Raw genomic sequence first — 17,440 nt, 5'->3', positions numbered from 1 at the left:
ACTTCAGGGGTTGTCGTTTGTTGATGTGTTACATGTTGTAAATTCAGAAATTATTGCGTGCATTTATCATTACAATTATGTAATTTTAGACTAAAATGTGATTTACAGTATTTGATTTTGGTTCATTTTTTGGTACATAAATAAAGCCGTTAGTTTTCTTGTTTGAATTGTTTAACAATTGTAATTTCACAGCCTTTTATACCTGGTTATGTGATATAGGCTTTGCTCATTGTTGAAGACCGTACAGAGACCTATAGTTGTTAATTTCTGTGTCATTTGGTCTCTTGTGGAGAGTTGTCTCATTGGCAATCATAACACATCTTTTTTTATATTGTGTATGTTTAACCCCGCCACATTATTTATGTATGTGCCTGTCCCAAGTCAGGAGCCTGTAATTCAGTGGTTGTTGTTTGTTTATGTGTTACATATTTGTTTTTCGTTTATTTTTTTACATAAATAAGGCCGTTAGTTTTCTTGTTTTCTTGTTTTACATTGTCTTATCGGGGTCTTTTATAGCTGACTATGTGGTATGGGCTTTGCTCATTCTTGAAGGCCGTACGGTGACCTATAGTTGTTAAAGTATGTGTCATTTTGGTCTTTTGTGGATAGTTGTCTCATTGGCAATCTTACCACATCTTCTTTTTTATGTAAGTTTCATAACATTAGGTTGAGGAAAACACAAGTTAGAGAACAGAAACCAACATAGAGATGGACAAAGGTAACATTTAATGCCCTCTCCACTATGTTATGGGGGGGGGGGGGCCAAAAAAACAACAAACGAAATTAATTCCACATACTGTTTATTATTTAAACAGAACAAAGATTTATTATTAGTTACATTTAATAAACAGATGTGTGTTTTAGACAACAATAAACCAAAAATTAATTTCTAAAAAATATTTTAAAAATCCATATTATGTCCTCAGTTCTATATTACAATTTGCATATATCAACATATGCTTACATATTCACAATTCAAATAAAACAATTAATAAATTGTAAAATAAAGAAAGTAAAGAACATATGTATATAAATTCTATGGCAATAAAAGATTTTTTTTCTATATTATCTGTATTTAGATGGTACCCAACACTTCGACTAATATTAATTTGGCTTGTTTAATTTTCATAAAAAATTGACAAAATGTTAAATTGGAACCCTTGACAAAAATATAAAAAATTTGAACCTACGTCTTTATAAGAAAAAAATCATTGGTTATATAGCAGTTTAACAAACACTATTTTTGATCATTGAGAAGCTTAATATTTCCTTAACAATACAATGTGATTAAAACATTTAGCTGAATTTTACCGAGTTATCTCCCTGTAGTGTTAAACATAAAACCTTAAACTTCACTTATCAAACATGATTTATAAAACCACAAACAAATTTTTCAACAAGCCATTCTATTTTCATTGAAGGTGGTCAACAACCTATGATTGTAATTTTCTGACCTAAAGGTATTCTTCAAGGAAGGAAGATATTTTTATTCATCCTGACACCAGAGTGCACAAGAGGACATAAACAAACATATATAAAACATGGCAGACAATACATTAATAAACTGATGTTGATATTTAGTACACTGTATTTAGTAATTATATATATAAACAGACCCAGGAATTCACCTTTTCAGAATCTAAATAGTTGTGTCATTGAATGGATTTCCATTGTTTATACCGTTTTAAACCAACAACAATGTTTTGGTGAACGCTTTTCAAAATAATACCCAGACTGCATTAGATTCTGAAACAGCGAATTAAAACATAGGTGCATGAGTCTTTTTTTGGTTAGATGAAGAAAAAATTATGAAAAAATGCTATCATAACAGAAGAACCTGAAACGGGACAGACAGATAAACGAACGGACGAACAGACAGACAGACGAAGGGACCCACAGACCAGAAAACAAAATGCCCCTCTACTATCTAAGGTTGGCATTAAAAATCTATATCAGTGATAACAGAACATGTTTCCTCTTCCAGGCAGAAATCCTATATTATAAGGAAATGTGCACCAAGTTTCAAGTTGTTTGGACTTCAGCTTAATCAAAAATTACCTTGACCAAAAACTTTAACCTAAAGCGGGACAGATGGACATACAAACAGACCGACAAACAAACAGACCAGATAACATAATGTCCCTCTACTATCATAGCTGGGGCATAAAAATGATAGGTCAACAAGCTTTTTTTCAAACAACAGGTTTGGAAAATATGGCACATTTTATATGGATTGTCCAATCAAATAGCATAAAGAAATCCCACAAAATTGGAGTAGATTCAGTGACTAGTTTTTTCAAAGACAAATGAACACAATGATTAACGAAAGATATTTATTACATTGGTTGCAATGAATAACATTGATTTCCCAGTTAAATAAAAAAAAACGATAATTTCACATGTGAAATAAACATGGTTATTTCACTCTCTGACATCATACAACAATAGGCGTTGTCAAGATGTCAATAACGGCGGATCAAAACAAATTGTGAATGCATAGAAAAAATATATAGTTCCTTACATGTTTTACATTAATTTCTTTAAAAAAAAAGCCATTTTCCAATGTAATAAAAAGAATAACTAATTAAAGAATTCACATATCAAAAAAATATTCAACTCGTGACTGAACAACACTGATAATTAACTTGTGCGCTATGTGGATTCCTGAATTAATGTTATGTTTGGTCACTCGTTGAATATTTTTCTCTATTTGAATATTTCGATTAGTTATTCTGTAATTAACAACTTTAGAATGAACAATAATCAAAGAAATTACATGAATCTCATAAATCAAACAGACAATAAAATGCTTCACAGAGCGCAGCCAGTTACGCGGCAGAGGTTGAACCCTGAACAGTTGGGGCAAGATTGGACACAATATTCAAGCTTGATAATGTCTGAATTAATATTTTGATAAAATTTTTGACATAAAATAGGTTTCTGACACCATTCAAATGTCAAGACCTAACAAACTATTGTGCAATACTGTGCAATTAAAAACTTTTTCTTGAAACTTTTCAAAAATTTGAAATTTGAAAGAAAAAATATGGAACCCCACCAAACTTTTTGAATCCCCCTTGGAGCAATTAACCCCAAAATCGATCCCATCCTTTCCATTGTAGTATGGAACCATTTCAATATAATTTTAATTTCAGAGAGATCCATAAAATTAAACACAAGTTATTGTCCAGAAACTACAAAAATGCTTGTTTTTGGTCCCTTTTTGGTCCTTAATTTCTAAACTTTTGGCACCATAACCCCCCAAATTAATCCAAACCTTCAATGTGTAGTACTAAACATTGTGGTACTATTATAGATCAATTGAAATACTTATTCACAAGGTATTATCCTGAAAGTAGAAAAAATGCTTGTTTTGGGCCCTTTTTGGGCCCCTAATTTCTAAACAGTTTTGACCACCATTATCAAAATCAATCCCAACCTTCCTTTTGTGGTATTGAACCTTCTTAATAAATTTCAAAGAGATCCATTCACATAAACTAGTTATTGTCCTGAAACCAAATATGTCTTCAGACGACGCAGACAACGACAACATCATACCATTATACAATCCCAAAATATTTTTGCAGTCGTATGAAAAGAGTCATGTGAAAATAATGTTCTTTTAAACCCAGTGTAGCAGAAAATTGTAGTTAGTACTTAACTTCCATAATTACAACTTTCAAACCAATAAAACTGAAAAGTTGCATTTAAATGATTATAATACCTCTTTGATTTTGACATCAAAAATTGTTTGTATTATTTTAAGCTGTAAACATGTTGATTTAATAAAAAAAATAATTAATTAATTGGATTAAGCTTATTCCCATAGCCTTCTTTCTAGAAAAAAAAACCCTAAGCAATAAAGTAGACAATGTTTACAACTAAATTCATGGATTTCAGAATCATACAAAATCAGAAATATAGGAGATATTTGAAGGGAGATGAGGACCTGGGTATGAATATTTACATTATTGAACCTCTCAGACTATGTTTATAAAGTTATTGATTTGGTAAAGAAAATCACTGAAGGAAGACACTAACCTGGGTATATATTAGTGTTGTCAACAGTCAACCGGTTAACTGGTTAACCGTTTGAACGACCAAATACCAAATACCAGAAAACGCTTACCGATTAACCAGACTTTTTTTTCAATTTTGATAGATTTGATATTTTGTAATGAAATCATTAAATAGTTATGTTGTCTTTAAAAATTGCCGACCTGGTAATTAACTTGATAGATCAATTATCCAGTAAATTGATTGCTATTGTTAATAAAAAAAACCCAAAAAAAACCTTATAACTTGTCTCTCAGGTCGGGGCAAGATCTTAAGGAAACATAATTAGTATATATGTTTTGTTAACAGTAACTTAAAATCAGTAATACGATAAAGTTTTACAATTTACTTTATTATTTCATTTTTGTTCTTATATTGTGTAGACCTAAAACTGAATGTGCAATCTCCGTTGTGCAAGGCTTTGTCATACTTTAAACAAAATGCTAACTCAAAAATGGTGAATTGCAAAACTATATGAGAAACAAGTTTTGGCTTAATCATTTCAAATTGAAACACTCCTCATTATTTTCAGAGACAACAAAAGAAAATGAAAGAATCATCAGTTTCAGACATATTAAAATTCTACGAGATCAAGACGGTTTTTAAATTTTTCAATCTGAATTAAGTACAAACCCCATAGTTGATACGGTGAATTTGATTATTTAAAGTCAAACTTCTCCAGGAATCTTCACAAACAAGCCTTATAATACCAAAGGAGACTGAACTTCAATTCAGCGTATTATAAAAACTTAAATGTATGACTTGGATGACCGTAACATTATATATATAACACTCATACCACATCTTCTATATATCTGTGTAGAGTACTATAGATAAGGCCTTCAAACATCAACATAAACTACTGGTTAACCAGTTAATCAGTCAAACAATTATCCAAGTAACCGGTTAGGCAAAAGTGTACGATTTGACAACACTAATAAATATATATTGAAAAAAAATAAAAAATACATTGTGTATAAAATAACAATATAACATCTTCATACGCTTAAACACATGTCTTATGTCTATCTCTAGATTCTCCCTTCCGTGACAAGGTAACACTACGACTATTGAAGTTATATTTTTTATATAGCAGATGTGGTCAAGTGGTCTAGAGCGCTGGACATGACGCTAAGCGATTGGTGCTGTAGTGTATCAAAGGTGTGAGTTCGAATCCCACAGAGGGATGGACAAAAAGTTTTCAAAATACTCATACAGTTGGACCGCACGCGTACAGTCTGATTAATATCATTAAGAAGTTGCTTAAGTTTATAAGTTACAAATGCAGGTAACAGATCAACATAACTTAACTCTCAAATTAATATGGAAAAGTTCAATTGTAATTAAAATAAAAACTTTATTTTTAAACTATTTCAAAAATTCATGCTAATTAAATCTGTTAATATCTTGTTTTTAGCATGTCGATCAGTAATACATTAATTGAATCATGATCATTAAAATTGACGATATCGGAAGATTAACATAATGTGGGAGGACAATTGTTTAGAATATTAGAACGCATAGGGTCCAAATACTCATATGGTCTGGAACATAACTTTATAACTTATCTCAAAGCTAATTGAATTTCCAGTCAACCCCTGCTTAGAACAAGAGATCAACTGTATTTCAATTCAAATATAAACAAAGATTGTTGTTTTAGTTGAAAAATTTTGTGTAAAGATAAAAAAAACAAAAAAAACATGAGTTTTACAAGAAATAATTCAGTAATGATTGTCATCATTTAATATGATTATGAAAGTGTAACTTTGTGCCAAAGCATTTTTTATTACCTTGACACTGTTTCCAAATGCAAAGTAGTAAAGCGTCTCCTTTGGGTTTTGATACTGGAATAGGATATAAAAAATGGAAATACATTGAGTTTTTTTAATAGACTACACAATTAAAATCCCAAAAGTCTTCAATCAAATTTAAAAAAAATTATCTCCTGGTCTAAAGTTACAGCTTTTTTCTTGATTAAATTTCTAGACTTTCTCATAATATGCAAAATCCTCTATCAATTCATACCAATATACACCAAATAATGTGGACAGATGACTGTGTTGTATGTTATTCTTAATTTTTTTTATCCCTCCCCACTCTGAACATCTCTGTATTTATCAGTGATGATGTGATTTATTGTTTGGAGTCAGCTATACTGTAAACCATGCACAATAATAATTTGATAAATTTTCACATAGGAAAGACAGCTTAGTTTCAATGTTTCTATGTTAAACCATATTTATATTTAAAGGTTTCCATCCTTTGCTGTGACTTTTGTAAAGCTTCTTCTTTTTCTTCAGCCGTATAACCACGAAACTCCATCAACGATTGATGTTGTCTCTCTCTCTCACTCTTTGTCATATAAACACCTTTATAAAATTGTTCTTTAGCTTTCGTTCTGCCATAGGATTTCGTTTTAATTAGTGCATATACAATTGCCTGTAAATAAAAGATATATGACTCATTATCAAATAAGAGTTTAGTGGAAAAAAGATTTTGAGATCAAATCATTCAGCATGTTTTAAGAACTTTTGGGATATATCATGTATATGTTTTTTTATGTACAATTCTTTTGACTCACAACTTTCAGGTTTACTTTTTATTACTTTAAACAATTGATAAAGACTGATTTTTGTCGAGCCTTTGACTTTAGTCGAAAAAGCGAGACTAAGTGATCCTACATTCCATCGTCATCAGTGTCTTCGTCGGTGGCATCCACAAATATTCACTCTGTGGTTAAAGTTTTTGAAATTTTAATAACTTTCTTAAAATATACTGGATTTCTACCAAACTTGGACATAAGATAGTAGTATCCTGAAGTAAATTTAAAAAATTTAAATTCCATTTTTTCTGTATTTTATTTATAAATGGACTTTGTTTTTCTGCGGGGAAACATTACATTCACTATGTGGTTAAAGTTTTTAGAACTTTAATAACTTTCTTAAACTATCTTTGGTTTGTACCGAACTTGGACAGAAGCTTATTTATGATCATAAGATAGTATCCAGAAGTAAATTTTGTAAAAAGATGACTCCATTTTTTCTGTATTTTACTTTTAAATGAACTTAGATTTTCTGCCTGGAAACAACACATTCACTCTGCAGTTAAGTTTTCAAAATATTTATTAGATTCACAAACTATCCTAAGATTTTTACCAAACTTGGACAGAAGCTGTTTACAATCAAAAGATAGTATCAAGAGGAATATTTTTATTAATTTTTTTCTTCATTTTTGTTGAGCCTGCGATTTTCAGCAAAAGTAGGTGAGACACTGGGTTTTGCGGAACCCTTACAAATTTTTAACGTCATTTAGCTTACTTTGAAAGTAAGGCAGTGTTGAAAGTTAAGGTCAGCTTATATTTCTACAACTAGTTTCTGGATTTTTGGAATATTTTTTAGATATTGCTTCTTTTTGGAACTGGTTCATAATCCCTGCTAAACATACCAATTCAATATATAGAATTGTCAAAGGCATTTCATTTAAGCACAATATTTGAATTAAATGATTGGTCTTAGTATAAAAAATAAAAGTGTGTTGTAAATATCAAGGATATTTTACCTCAGGAATTTAAACATCCAGTACATAGGAAATAACAATGATATTTTACCTCAGATGTCCAAACATCTAGAACATGGGAAATATCCAGTACATCTTACATAAGTAAACATCCAGAACATGGGAATCATCAGGGATATCTTACCTCAGATGTCCAAACATCTAGAACAAGGGAAATATCAAGGATATCTTACCTCAGGTATCCAAACTTCAGGCCATAGAAATATTCAGATATCTAACCTAAGGTATCCAAAACATCCAAGAGCATATGAAATATTAAGTACATCTTACCTCATGTATGCAAAACTTCTGGACATAGAAATTATCAGATACCTAACCTAAGGTATCCGAAACATCCAGAGCATAGGAATTATCCAGTATATCTTACCTCAGATATCCAAACATCTAGAACATAGGAAATATCAAGTATATCTTACCTCAGATGTCCAAACATCTAGAACATAGGAAATATCAAGTATATCTTACCTCAGATGTTCAAACATCTAGAACATAGGAAATATCAGGGATATCTTACCTCAGATGTCCAAACATCTAGAACATAGGAAATATCAGAGATATCTTACCTCAGATGTCCAAACATCTAGAACATAGGAAATATCAGGGAAATCTTACCTCAGATGTCCAAACATCTAGAACATAGGATATATCAGAGATATCTTACCTCAGATGTCCAAACATCTAGAACATATGAAATATCAAGTATATGTTACCTCAGATGTCAAAACATCTAGAACATAGGAAATATCAAGTACCTTAACCTCAGATGTCCAAACATCCAGAACATGGGAAATATCAGGGAAATCTTACCTCAGATGTCCAAACATCTAGAACATAGGAAATATCAGAGATATCTTACCTCAGATGTCCAAACATCTAGAACATATGAAATATCAAGTATATGTTACCTCAGATGTCAAAACATCTAGAACATAGGAAATATCAAGTACCTTAACCTCAGATGTCCAAACATCCAGAACATGGGAAATATCAAGTATATCTTACCTCAAATGTCCAAACATCTAGAACAAAGGAAATATCAGGGATATCTTACCTCAGATGTCCAAACATCTAGAACATAAAAAAATAACAAGTATATCTTACCTCAAATGTCCAAACATCTAGAACAAAGGAAATATCAGGGATATCTTACCTCAGATGTCCAAACATCTAGAACATAGGAAATATCAGGGATATCTTACCTCAGGTATCCAAACATCTAGAACATAAAAAAATAACAAGTATATCTTACCTCAGATGTCCAAACATCTAGAACATAGGAAATATCAGGGATATCCTACCTCAGATGTCCAAATATCTAGAACATGGGAAATATCAGGGATATCTTACCTCAGGTATCCAAACATCTAGAACATAAGAAATATCTGGGATATCTTTCTTTGGTAATTCATAAAGCCAATCTTTCAATATTTCTACAATTTCTTCTTCCTGAAATACAAATATGTTATAATTTGTTATTAAAGATACTTCAAACTGTTCATCAAATTTATATACTGAATAAAGGCTTGTATGGTTCACCCTTTTATTCTCCTAAATTGAACCTGTCAGACTGCACTATAGAGTACAATAAGAAAGAAATAAGAAAAGAAAACAATTGTATTAAGGAGGTCTGTTTATTTCCAGCCATGTTTGTTATTGAAATTGTAGTGGGGGTGCTTATCAATTTCAAAACTAATAATTTTGACTAATCCATGTTATTATGATATTTGTATTCAATATTAAATATAAACTGATAAATTCAAAAATTAAATTCTTGTGATATCTATTAAGGGCATACGATACAGTTTTGATCCTGTATTTACAAGTTTGTGAAAATTTGCATATAGGCTATTTTTTACCTGATTAAATCAAATATGTAATAAAAAATATACCTTCATGTGCTATTTTTTGAGTAAAATGAGGTCGAAATTTTGTATATTTGCTCAAAATTCAGAATTGTGGCCGTAATTTCTTTTCGAAAGAAAGACATAATTTTTTTGTCATAAAAGATAAACACAATTTTTTTTTCGTTAATTAATCAGTAATTTCTGTATTTTATAAATATCCTAAAAAAATGTGCATTTTTTTTTTCAGAAATAACTCATATTTATCAAATGTTCATGAATTGAGGAAGTCACGTCATTTTTTACTGCATGTTTATCAAAATTAAAAAAAATCCTCTATTTACAGTTTTATAAAATTTGGGTCACATAATCTCCCTGCAAAATGAAACAAAATGCCGTTTGGAAAAATAGGGGTCCATGAACTCGTTTTCAAATTAAATCAGTTTGAATGATAAAAATCGGTCGAAAAATGCATCTTTTCCCAATATGTCACAGTTTGAAGTTGCGAAAATATAAAATTACGTTAGCAACGTCATTACCTTCCCTGTAACTGTATCGTATGCCCTTAAATACAGATTTTCCTCAAGCTCTAAAAGACCCCAACCAAACACAAGAGGCTGTCACAACAACAGCAAACCTGATTTATTAACATTTATTTGTGTCCTGGCAATATCACAAGAACCATTACTAATGATTGGTGAAAGTGAAAATCGTCAATATCAAATTTGACCTTTATTTTGTCATCAGTATCAACATATTAAAATTTGAAAAGCTTAGATTGAATGGTTCGTGAGTAAATGCAACAAGGTGAATGGAAACACCATTTTACGATCTTTCAAGAACCATAACTCCTGAACGGTAATCTTCATTATTGAACTTGACCTCTATTTTGTCATCAGTAACATCATATTAAAATTTGAAAAGCTTTGGTTGAATGGTTCATGAGAAAATGCACGGACACAACTGGAAACACCATTTATCAATCTTTCAAGAACCATAACTCCTGAACGGTAAAAGTCAAAATCGTCATTATTGAACTTGACCTCCATTTTGTCACCAGTAACAACATATTAAAATTTGGGAAGCTTTGGTTGAATGGTTCATGAGAAAATGCACGGACACGACTGAAAAAGCCATTTTTCAATCTTTCAAGAACCATAACTCCTGAACGGTAAGAGTCAAAATCGCCATTATTGAACTTGACCTTCATTTAGTTGTCAGTAACAATACATTAAAATTTTAAAAGCTTTGGTGGAACAGTTCATGAGTTAATGCACGGACAACATTTCATTGCCGCCCGCCTGCCTGGCCGCCCACCGAGCATCCCCAAATCAATAACCAACGTTTTGTCACAAAAATCCGGTTCAAATGTAAAACAATTCAAAAGAGAAAAACAACAACCAAATTTTAGTACAAAAAACCAAAGGCCAAAACCAGTATAATATACAGTTACAAACACTAACCAATTAAACAGGCTGACCTGGGACATACAAATACTGAAAGTGACATGTTTGAGGGCACCTAACCACTTCCCCCAAAATATAAAAAGAAGATATGGTATGATTGCCATTGAGACAACTCTCCACAAATGATCAAATGACACAGAAAGTAAACATTTCAGGTCACTGTATGGCCCTCAGTATTGAGCAAAGCCCTTACCACAAAGTCAGCTATACATTATCATATTTTGTTTTCTATTTTTTGGTACCATAGCATACCTGTTCTTCATTGTAAATTGGACCAAACCCTGCATACCGCAAACTATTTTTCTCCTTCACTGTGCCATGAATAAACTTTTGATGTAATTCACTCTTTCTTCTTTCATGAAAAATATCCAATAGATAATTCTGAAATTTTAAATTGCAAAACAAAGTTAATTCACTAAACATGCTTTCTTATTAGTTAATACAAGTAAAAATAACTGTACAGCCTCAAATTTATATTCTAGTCATTTTCTTCTGATTATTTACTAAATGAAAAATTAGCAACTGTAGAGCATCAAACATGATTTCATTAATATCTGAAATATTCTGTTTTAAAAAATGATTGCTAGCCAAACCTGTTCTGATATTTTAACTAATTTTTCTGGACCATTAGAAAAGGACATTATTGAAAGGCCAGTAGATGATTGATGAATATAAAATAAACAAAGAATGTGTATGTTTGAAAATATACAGATAATTTAGCAATTTTTTCCATTTAAGGAATGACTGTAATATTTTTTTTTATGTCTATGAAGATAAAATGAACCAGATGCTCCGCAGGGCGTAGCTTTATACGACCGCAGAGGTTGAACCCTGAACGGTTGGGGCAAGTATGGACACAAAATTCAAGCTGGATTCCCCTCTAAATTTGGATTGTGATTAAATAGTTGACACAGCATAGGTTTCTGACACAGAATGAATGTATTCAAATGAACTTAAAATTTTTGTTTTCTCTTAGAGCAATTCACTATGCTGTTGAATATTAATCCTCTCAAAAAAATGTTTGAAGAAATTTTCTTTTTATTCAAATGAGAAAAATTGAACCCAATTTTTTAATCACATCCCCCTTTCCCTTATTCCAAAACTAATTTCAATTAAAATATTCTAATGGAGTTTGCAACAATTACTACTCATTTAAATACATCATAAAATATTAAGATGTAAAAAAAACTGCTTGTTATCACTGAATGGTAAAGATTATTTAAATTTACCAGTTGGTAGTAAAAAGTGAATATACATTGTATATTGTATATAACAAAGATTTAAGTTGATTCTGGACAAAGAAAGATAACTCCAATTAAAAAAAATTCTTGCAGATATTTCTTGCTTACTATACTGGACAAAGAAAGATAACTCTTAATTAAAAAAAAATTTGCTATTTCACAATATTGTGAAATTAGATATTTCTTGCCATTGCACAATACTGTGCAATTGAAAAGACTTGCTATTGCACAATACTTAATATAATAATTTTAGATCCTGATTTGGACCAACTTGAAAACTGGGCCCATAATCAAAAATCTGAGTACATGTTTAGATTCAGCATATCAAAGAGGCACAAGAATTTAATTTTTGTTAAAATCAAACTTAGTTTAATTTTGGACCCTTTGCACTTTAATTTAGACCAATTTTAAAACTGGACCTAAAATTAAGAATCTACATACACAGTTAGATTTGGCATATCAAAGAACCCCAATTATTCAATTTTTGATGAAATCAAACAATGTTTAATTTTGGACCTCGATTTGGGCCAACTTAGAAACTGGGCCAATAATCAAAAATCTAAGTACATTTTTAGATTCAGCATATCAAAGAACCCAAAGGTTTCAATTTTTGTTAAAATCAAACTAAGTTTAATTTTGGACCCTTTGGACCTTAATGTAGACCAATTTGAAAACGGGACCAAAAATTAAGAATCTACATACACAGTTAGATTCGGCATATTAAAGAACCCCAATTATTCAATTTTGATGAAATCAAACAAAATTTAATTTTGGACCCTTTGGGCCCCTTTTTCCTTAACTGTTGGGACCAAAACTCCCAAAATCAATACCAACCTTCCTTTTATAGTCATAAACCTTGTGTTTAAATTTCATAGATTTCTATTTACTTATACTAACGCTATGGTGCGAAAACCAAGAATAATGCTTATTTGGGCCCTTTTTTGGCCCCTAATTCCTAAACTGTTGAAACCAAAACTCCCAAAATCAATCCCAACCTTTCTTTTGTGGTCATAAACCTTGTGTCAAAATTTCATAGATTTCTATTAACTTAAACTAAAGTTATAGTGCGAAAACCAAGAAAATGCTTATTTGGGCCCTTTTTGGCCCCTAATTCCTAAAATGTTGGGACCAAAACTCCCAAAATCAATACCAGCCTTCCTTTTATGGTCATAAACCTTGTGTTAAAATTTCATAGATTTCTATTCACTTTTACTAAAGTTAGAGTGCGAAAACTAAAAGTATTCGGACGACGACGACGACGACGACGACGCCAACATGATAGCAATATACGACGAAAATTTTTTCAAAATTTGCGGTCGTATAAAAATGTGGTGCACACTGAATAACACACAACATTTTTTTTATGTTATTTCGAATAGACAGAATTTTTTTTACAATTATTCCTCATCATTTAATTCTAAATTTCGTTTTAAGACTCAGTAAACCATGAATAAATGTTGATGTCACATGACACAATTATGTCCTTGGGATGATAAACAAAACACTGTCAGCCAATCTGAAGACCCATAATATCAAAAATTGAATTATTTATAAAGGGACATTACTCGAGAAGATCAACAGTGATGCCACCCAAATTCAAACTTGGTCTGTATTTGGTGGTAATAAGCATTGTGTATAAGTTTTGTAACATTAGGTTGAGGCAAACAAAGTTAGAGAACTGAACGTTACTTTTTTGGGTTATACAGATGCACAGGGATAAAACCTAATGCTCCCTCTTCCACAGAAAGATCCATGGAAGCTGTGAGACAGCTTATCTAACTTGTTCAATAGAAGCTGTGACTTTACCTACCTTCATTTCTTCTGACTTGACAAATTCCACCAGTTTTGACTGTTTCTCTGTCATTTTTCTTATTCTGCAATAGGATATAAATGATTATATACATTAAACCAGATGCTCGGCAGGGCTCAGCTTTATACTACCGCAGAGGTGAAACCCTGAACAGTTGGGGCAAGTATGGACACAACATTCAAGCTTGATACAGCTCTGAATTTGGATTGTGATTAAATAGTTGACACAGCAAAGGTTTTTGACACAGAATGAATGTGTTCTAATGAACTTTAAAAGATATTGTTTTGCTTTTGAGCAATACACTATGCTGTTGAATATAAATCCCCTAAAAAAAAATTTTTGAAGAAAAATTCTGAAATCAGAAATGAGAAAATTTTTACCCCCTGCCCTCCCTTTTTTTCACCACCCCCAATCCCTTATTCCAAAAATAATCTCAATTAAAATTTCTAATTAAGTTGGCAACAATAACTTCTCATTTAAATACATCATAAAGTATTAAAATATAAAATAACTCAGTCATGGTTAAAATTTATATTAATTAACAGTAACTTTAAAAAATAAATTTACAGCTACACATCTCAAGACAATTATAACTTTCATTTAACATATTTTTCAAGCAGTGTAAGGGAGGTAATCATATTAACTATATTTTAACAGTATTCTTTGAATTTTAATTGGAATTGGATTACCTCCCTTACACTTCATTTAAATTGCCAAAATTGTCCTTTAACCAGAAAACCCCCTTGTTCTCCCCACCTTTTTGCCCCTTATTGCTTAATGATTTGATCGGTTACCCATATAACCATCCCTTTGTAGTATAAAAACTTGTGGTATACTTTCAGAGAGATTTATACACTTAAACTCAAGTTATTGATTGAAAACTACAAAAATGGTTATTTGGCCCCCTTTTTTGGCCCCTCACTTATTAAAACCCCCTCAGAACAAGAACCCAAAACTCAATTCCAGCCTTTCTTTTTAGTAAGAAACCTTGTAGTATAATTTCAGAGAGATCCATACACTTAAACACAAGTTACTGTCTGTAAACTAGAAAAATGCTTCTTTTGGCCCCTTATTCCTAAATGTTCCGGGATATTAACCCCAAACTGACACCAAGCCTTCCCTTCATTACATTAAACCTTGTGGTACAATGTCAGAGAGATCCATACAGTTAAACATAAGTTATTGTCACGAAAATGATTGTTTTTTTTACCCTTTTTTGGCCCTTAAATCCTAGACTATTTGCCCCATAACCCTTAAAATAAATCCCAACCTTCTACTTAATGGTATGAACATTTTGGTACAGTTTCAGAGTAATTGAAATACTTATACACAACTTATTGTCCTGAAACTAGATAAATGTATGTTTTGGGCCCCTAATTCCTAAACCGATGGGACCATAACCCCAAAAATCAATCCAAACCTTCCTTTTGTGGTTATAAACATTGCATTGAAATTTTATTGATTTCTATTAGCTAATACTAAAGTTATTATCCGTAAACCAGCTACGTTATCTTCGGACGACGCTGACGACGAAAACAACGTGATACCATTATATGACTGCAATAAATTTTGCAGTGGTCATATAAAAATTAATCAGACTATTATTTTTTTTTTATTAACATTTATTTAAACCTAAGATAGGATTCATTATCAAGAATTACCATGGTTTAAAATTTGCTGTATCAAATGACCTATTGGTTCACAACAATTTATTTTCCTGTCCTGAAGTACAAGTTTCCTTTAAAAATAAATTCCTCATGAAATTTTCCCATTCAATACAAAAAGAAAATTATGAATTCTACCCAGTGATGAGAACAGCTGCTTTGTCTATTTCACACACACTACAAGTTTTTAGAGAGAAACTTATTCTTTTAATTATTTTTATCATCTGAAATGCGTTAAGAAAATAAGTATGGGTACATAGTACACAGATGCCCCACTTGCACTATCATTTTCTATGTTCAGTGGACTGTGAAATTGTTGTCAAAACTCAAATTTGGCATTACAATTTGACAGATTATATCATATAGAAAATGTGTACTAAGTTTCAAATTCATTGGACTTCAGTTTCATCAAAAACTACCTTGACCAAAAACTTTAACCTGAGGCGGGACAGACAGACGGATGGCCAAAAAGAACAAACGGACACACATACCTAAAAACAGAATGCCCCTAAATAGGGGCATAATAAGTGATTAGAAGGATATAAATTTCATTAAAATTTTACAAGATTGTTACCATTAAGGGGCCTACAAGATTAGACAGACGGACAGACAATCAGTATTTTTATGTCACTCAGTGGCAAAAGCCCTACATGAATTATGATAAAGAAGTACCTTGCTATCTCCTTTGCTGATGGTTCCAAGGAGTTATAATTTGGTGAAGGACTACTAGATAGTACATCTTCAGAGTCACTGAGTCGGTTTTCAGTATCAGATGAGTTTGGTCCACTGTTTATTTGCATATTAGTATCACTGTCTATCTCTTCCTCCTCTATAATTGAAAAGGTTCTTTTTAATTTCAGGACGTTATCAGTCTATTGTTTTTATTGAATGTTATAATAGATGTTTCAAAATCTGTATAACTGTATGCTTTTTTTTTTAGTATCTTTGTACTTATTTTGTTATTTGAATTTGGACCTTCTTGTTTGTATAACTTTATGAAAGGTAACCAGATGCTCCGCAGGGCGTAGCTTTATACGACCGCAGAGGTTGAACCCTGAACGGTTGGGGCAAGTATGGACACAACATTCAAGCTGGATTCCGCTCTAAATTTGGATTGTGATTAAATAGTTGACACAGCATAGGTTTCTGACACAGAATGAATGTATTCAAATGAACTTAAAATTTTTGTTTTCTCTTAGAGCAGTTCATTATGCTGTTGAATATTAATCCTCTAAAAAAAATGTTTGAAGAAATTCTTTTTATTTATGAAATTTCAATTGAGAAAAATTGAACCCAATTTTTTAATCACATCCTCCTTTCCCTTATTCCAAAACTAATTTCAATTAAAATATTCTAATGGAGTTTGCAACAATTACTACTCATTTAAATACATCATAAAATATTAAGATGTAAAAAAACTGCTTGTTATCACTGAATGGTAAAGATTATTTAAATTTATCAGTTGGTAGTAAAAAGTGAATATACATTGTATATTGTATATAACAAAGATTTAAGTTGATTCTGGACAAAGAAAGATAACTCCAATTAAAAAAATTTCTTGCAGATATTTCTTGCTTACTATACTGGACAAAGAAAGATAACTCTTAATTAAAAAAAAAATTTGCTATTTCACAATATTGTGAAATTAGATATTTCTTGCCATTGCACAATACTGTGCAATTGAAAAGACTTGCTATTGAACAATACTTAATATAATAATTTTAGATCCTGATTTGGACCAACTTGAAAAATGGGCCCATAATCAAAAATCTAAGTACATGTTTAG

General features: G+C 31.2%; 1 protein-coding gene across 2 annotated transcripts in view; it reads right to left on the bottom strand.

Moving 5' to 3' along the window:
• Nucleotides 1-783: 783 nt before the first annotated feature.
• LOC134715500 (uncharacterized) overlaps nt 784-17,440 on the bottom strand; it is a 60,498-nt gene continuing 43,841 nt past the window's right edge. For both annotated transcript variants that reach the window (XM_063577704.1, XM_063577703.1), the window contains exons 11-15: nt 16,327-16,483; nt 13,991-14,054; nt 11,192-11,320; nt 8,980-9,078; nt 784-6,495 (exon numbers count right to left, since the gene is read on the bottom strand). In XM_063577704.1, coding sequence (XP_063433774.1) covers nt 6,280-6,495; nt 8,980-9,078; nt 11,192-11,320; nt 13,991-14,054; nt 16,327-16,483 — 665 coding nt within the window. In that variant the 3' untranslated portion in view covers nt 784-6,279. The remainder of the gene's footprint in view (nt 6,496-8,979; nt 9,079-11,191; nt 11,321-13,990; nt 14,055-16,326; nt 16,484-17,440) is intronic.

The sequence above is a fragment of the Mytilus trossulus genome, chromosome 4, assembly GCF_036588685.1.
Source record: "Mytilus trossulus isolate FHL-02 chromosome 4, PNRI_Mtr1.1.1.hap1, whole genome shotgun sequence".
Classification (NCBI taxonomy): Eukaryota; Metazoa; Mollusca; class Bivalvia; order Mytilida; family Mytilidae; genus Mytilus; species Mytilus trossulus.
The sequence above is the reverse complement of the archived record's forward strand: the minus strand, read 5'-3'. Positions and strand labels throughout refer to the sequence as shown.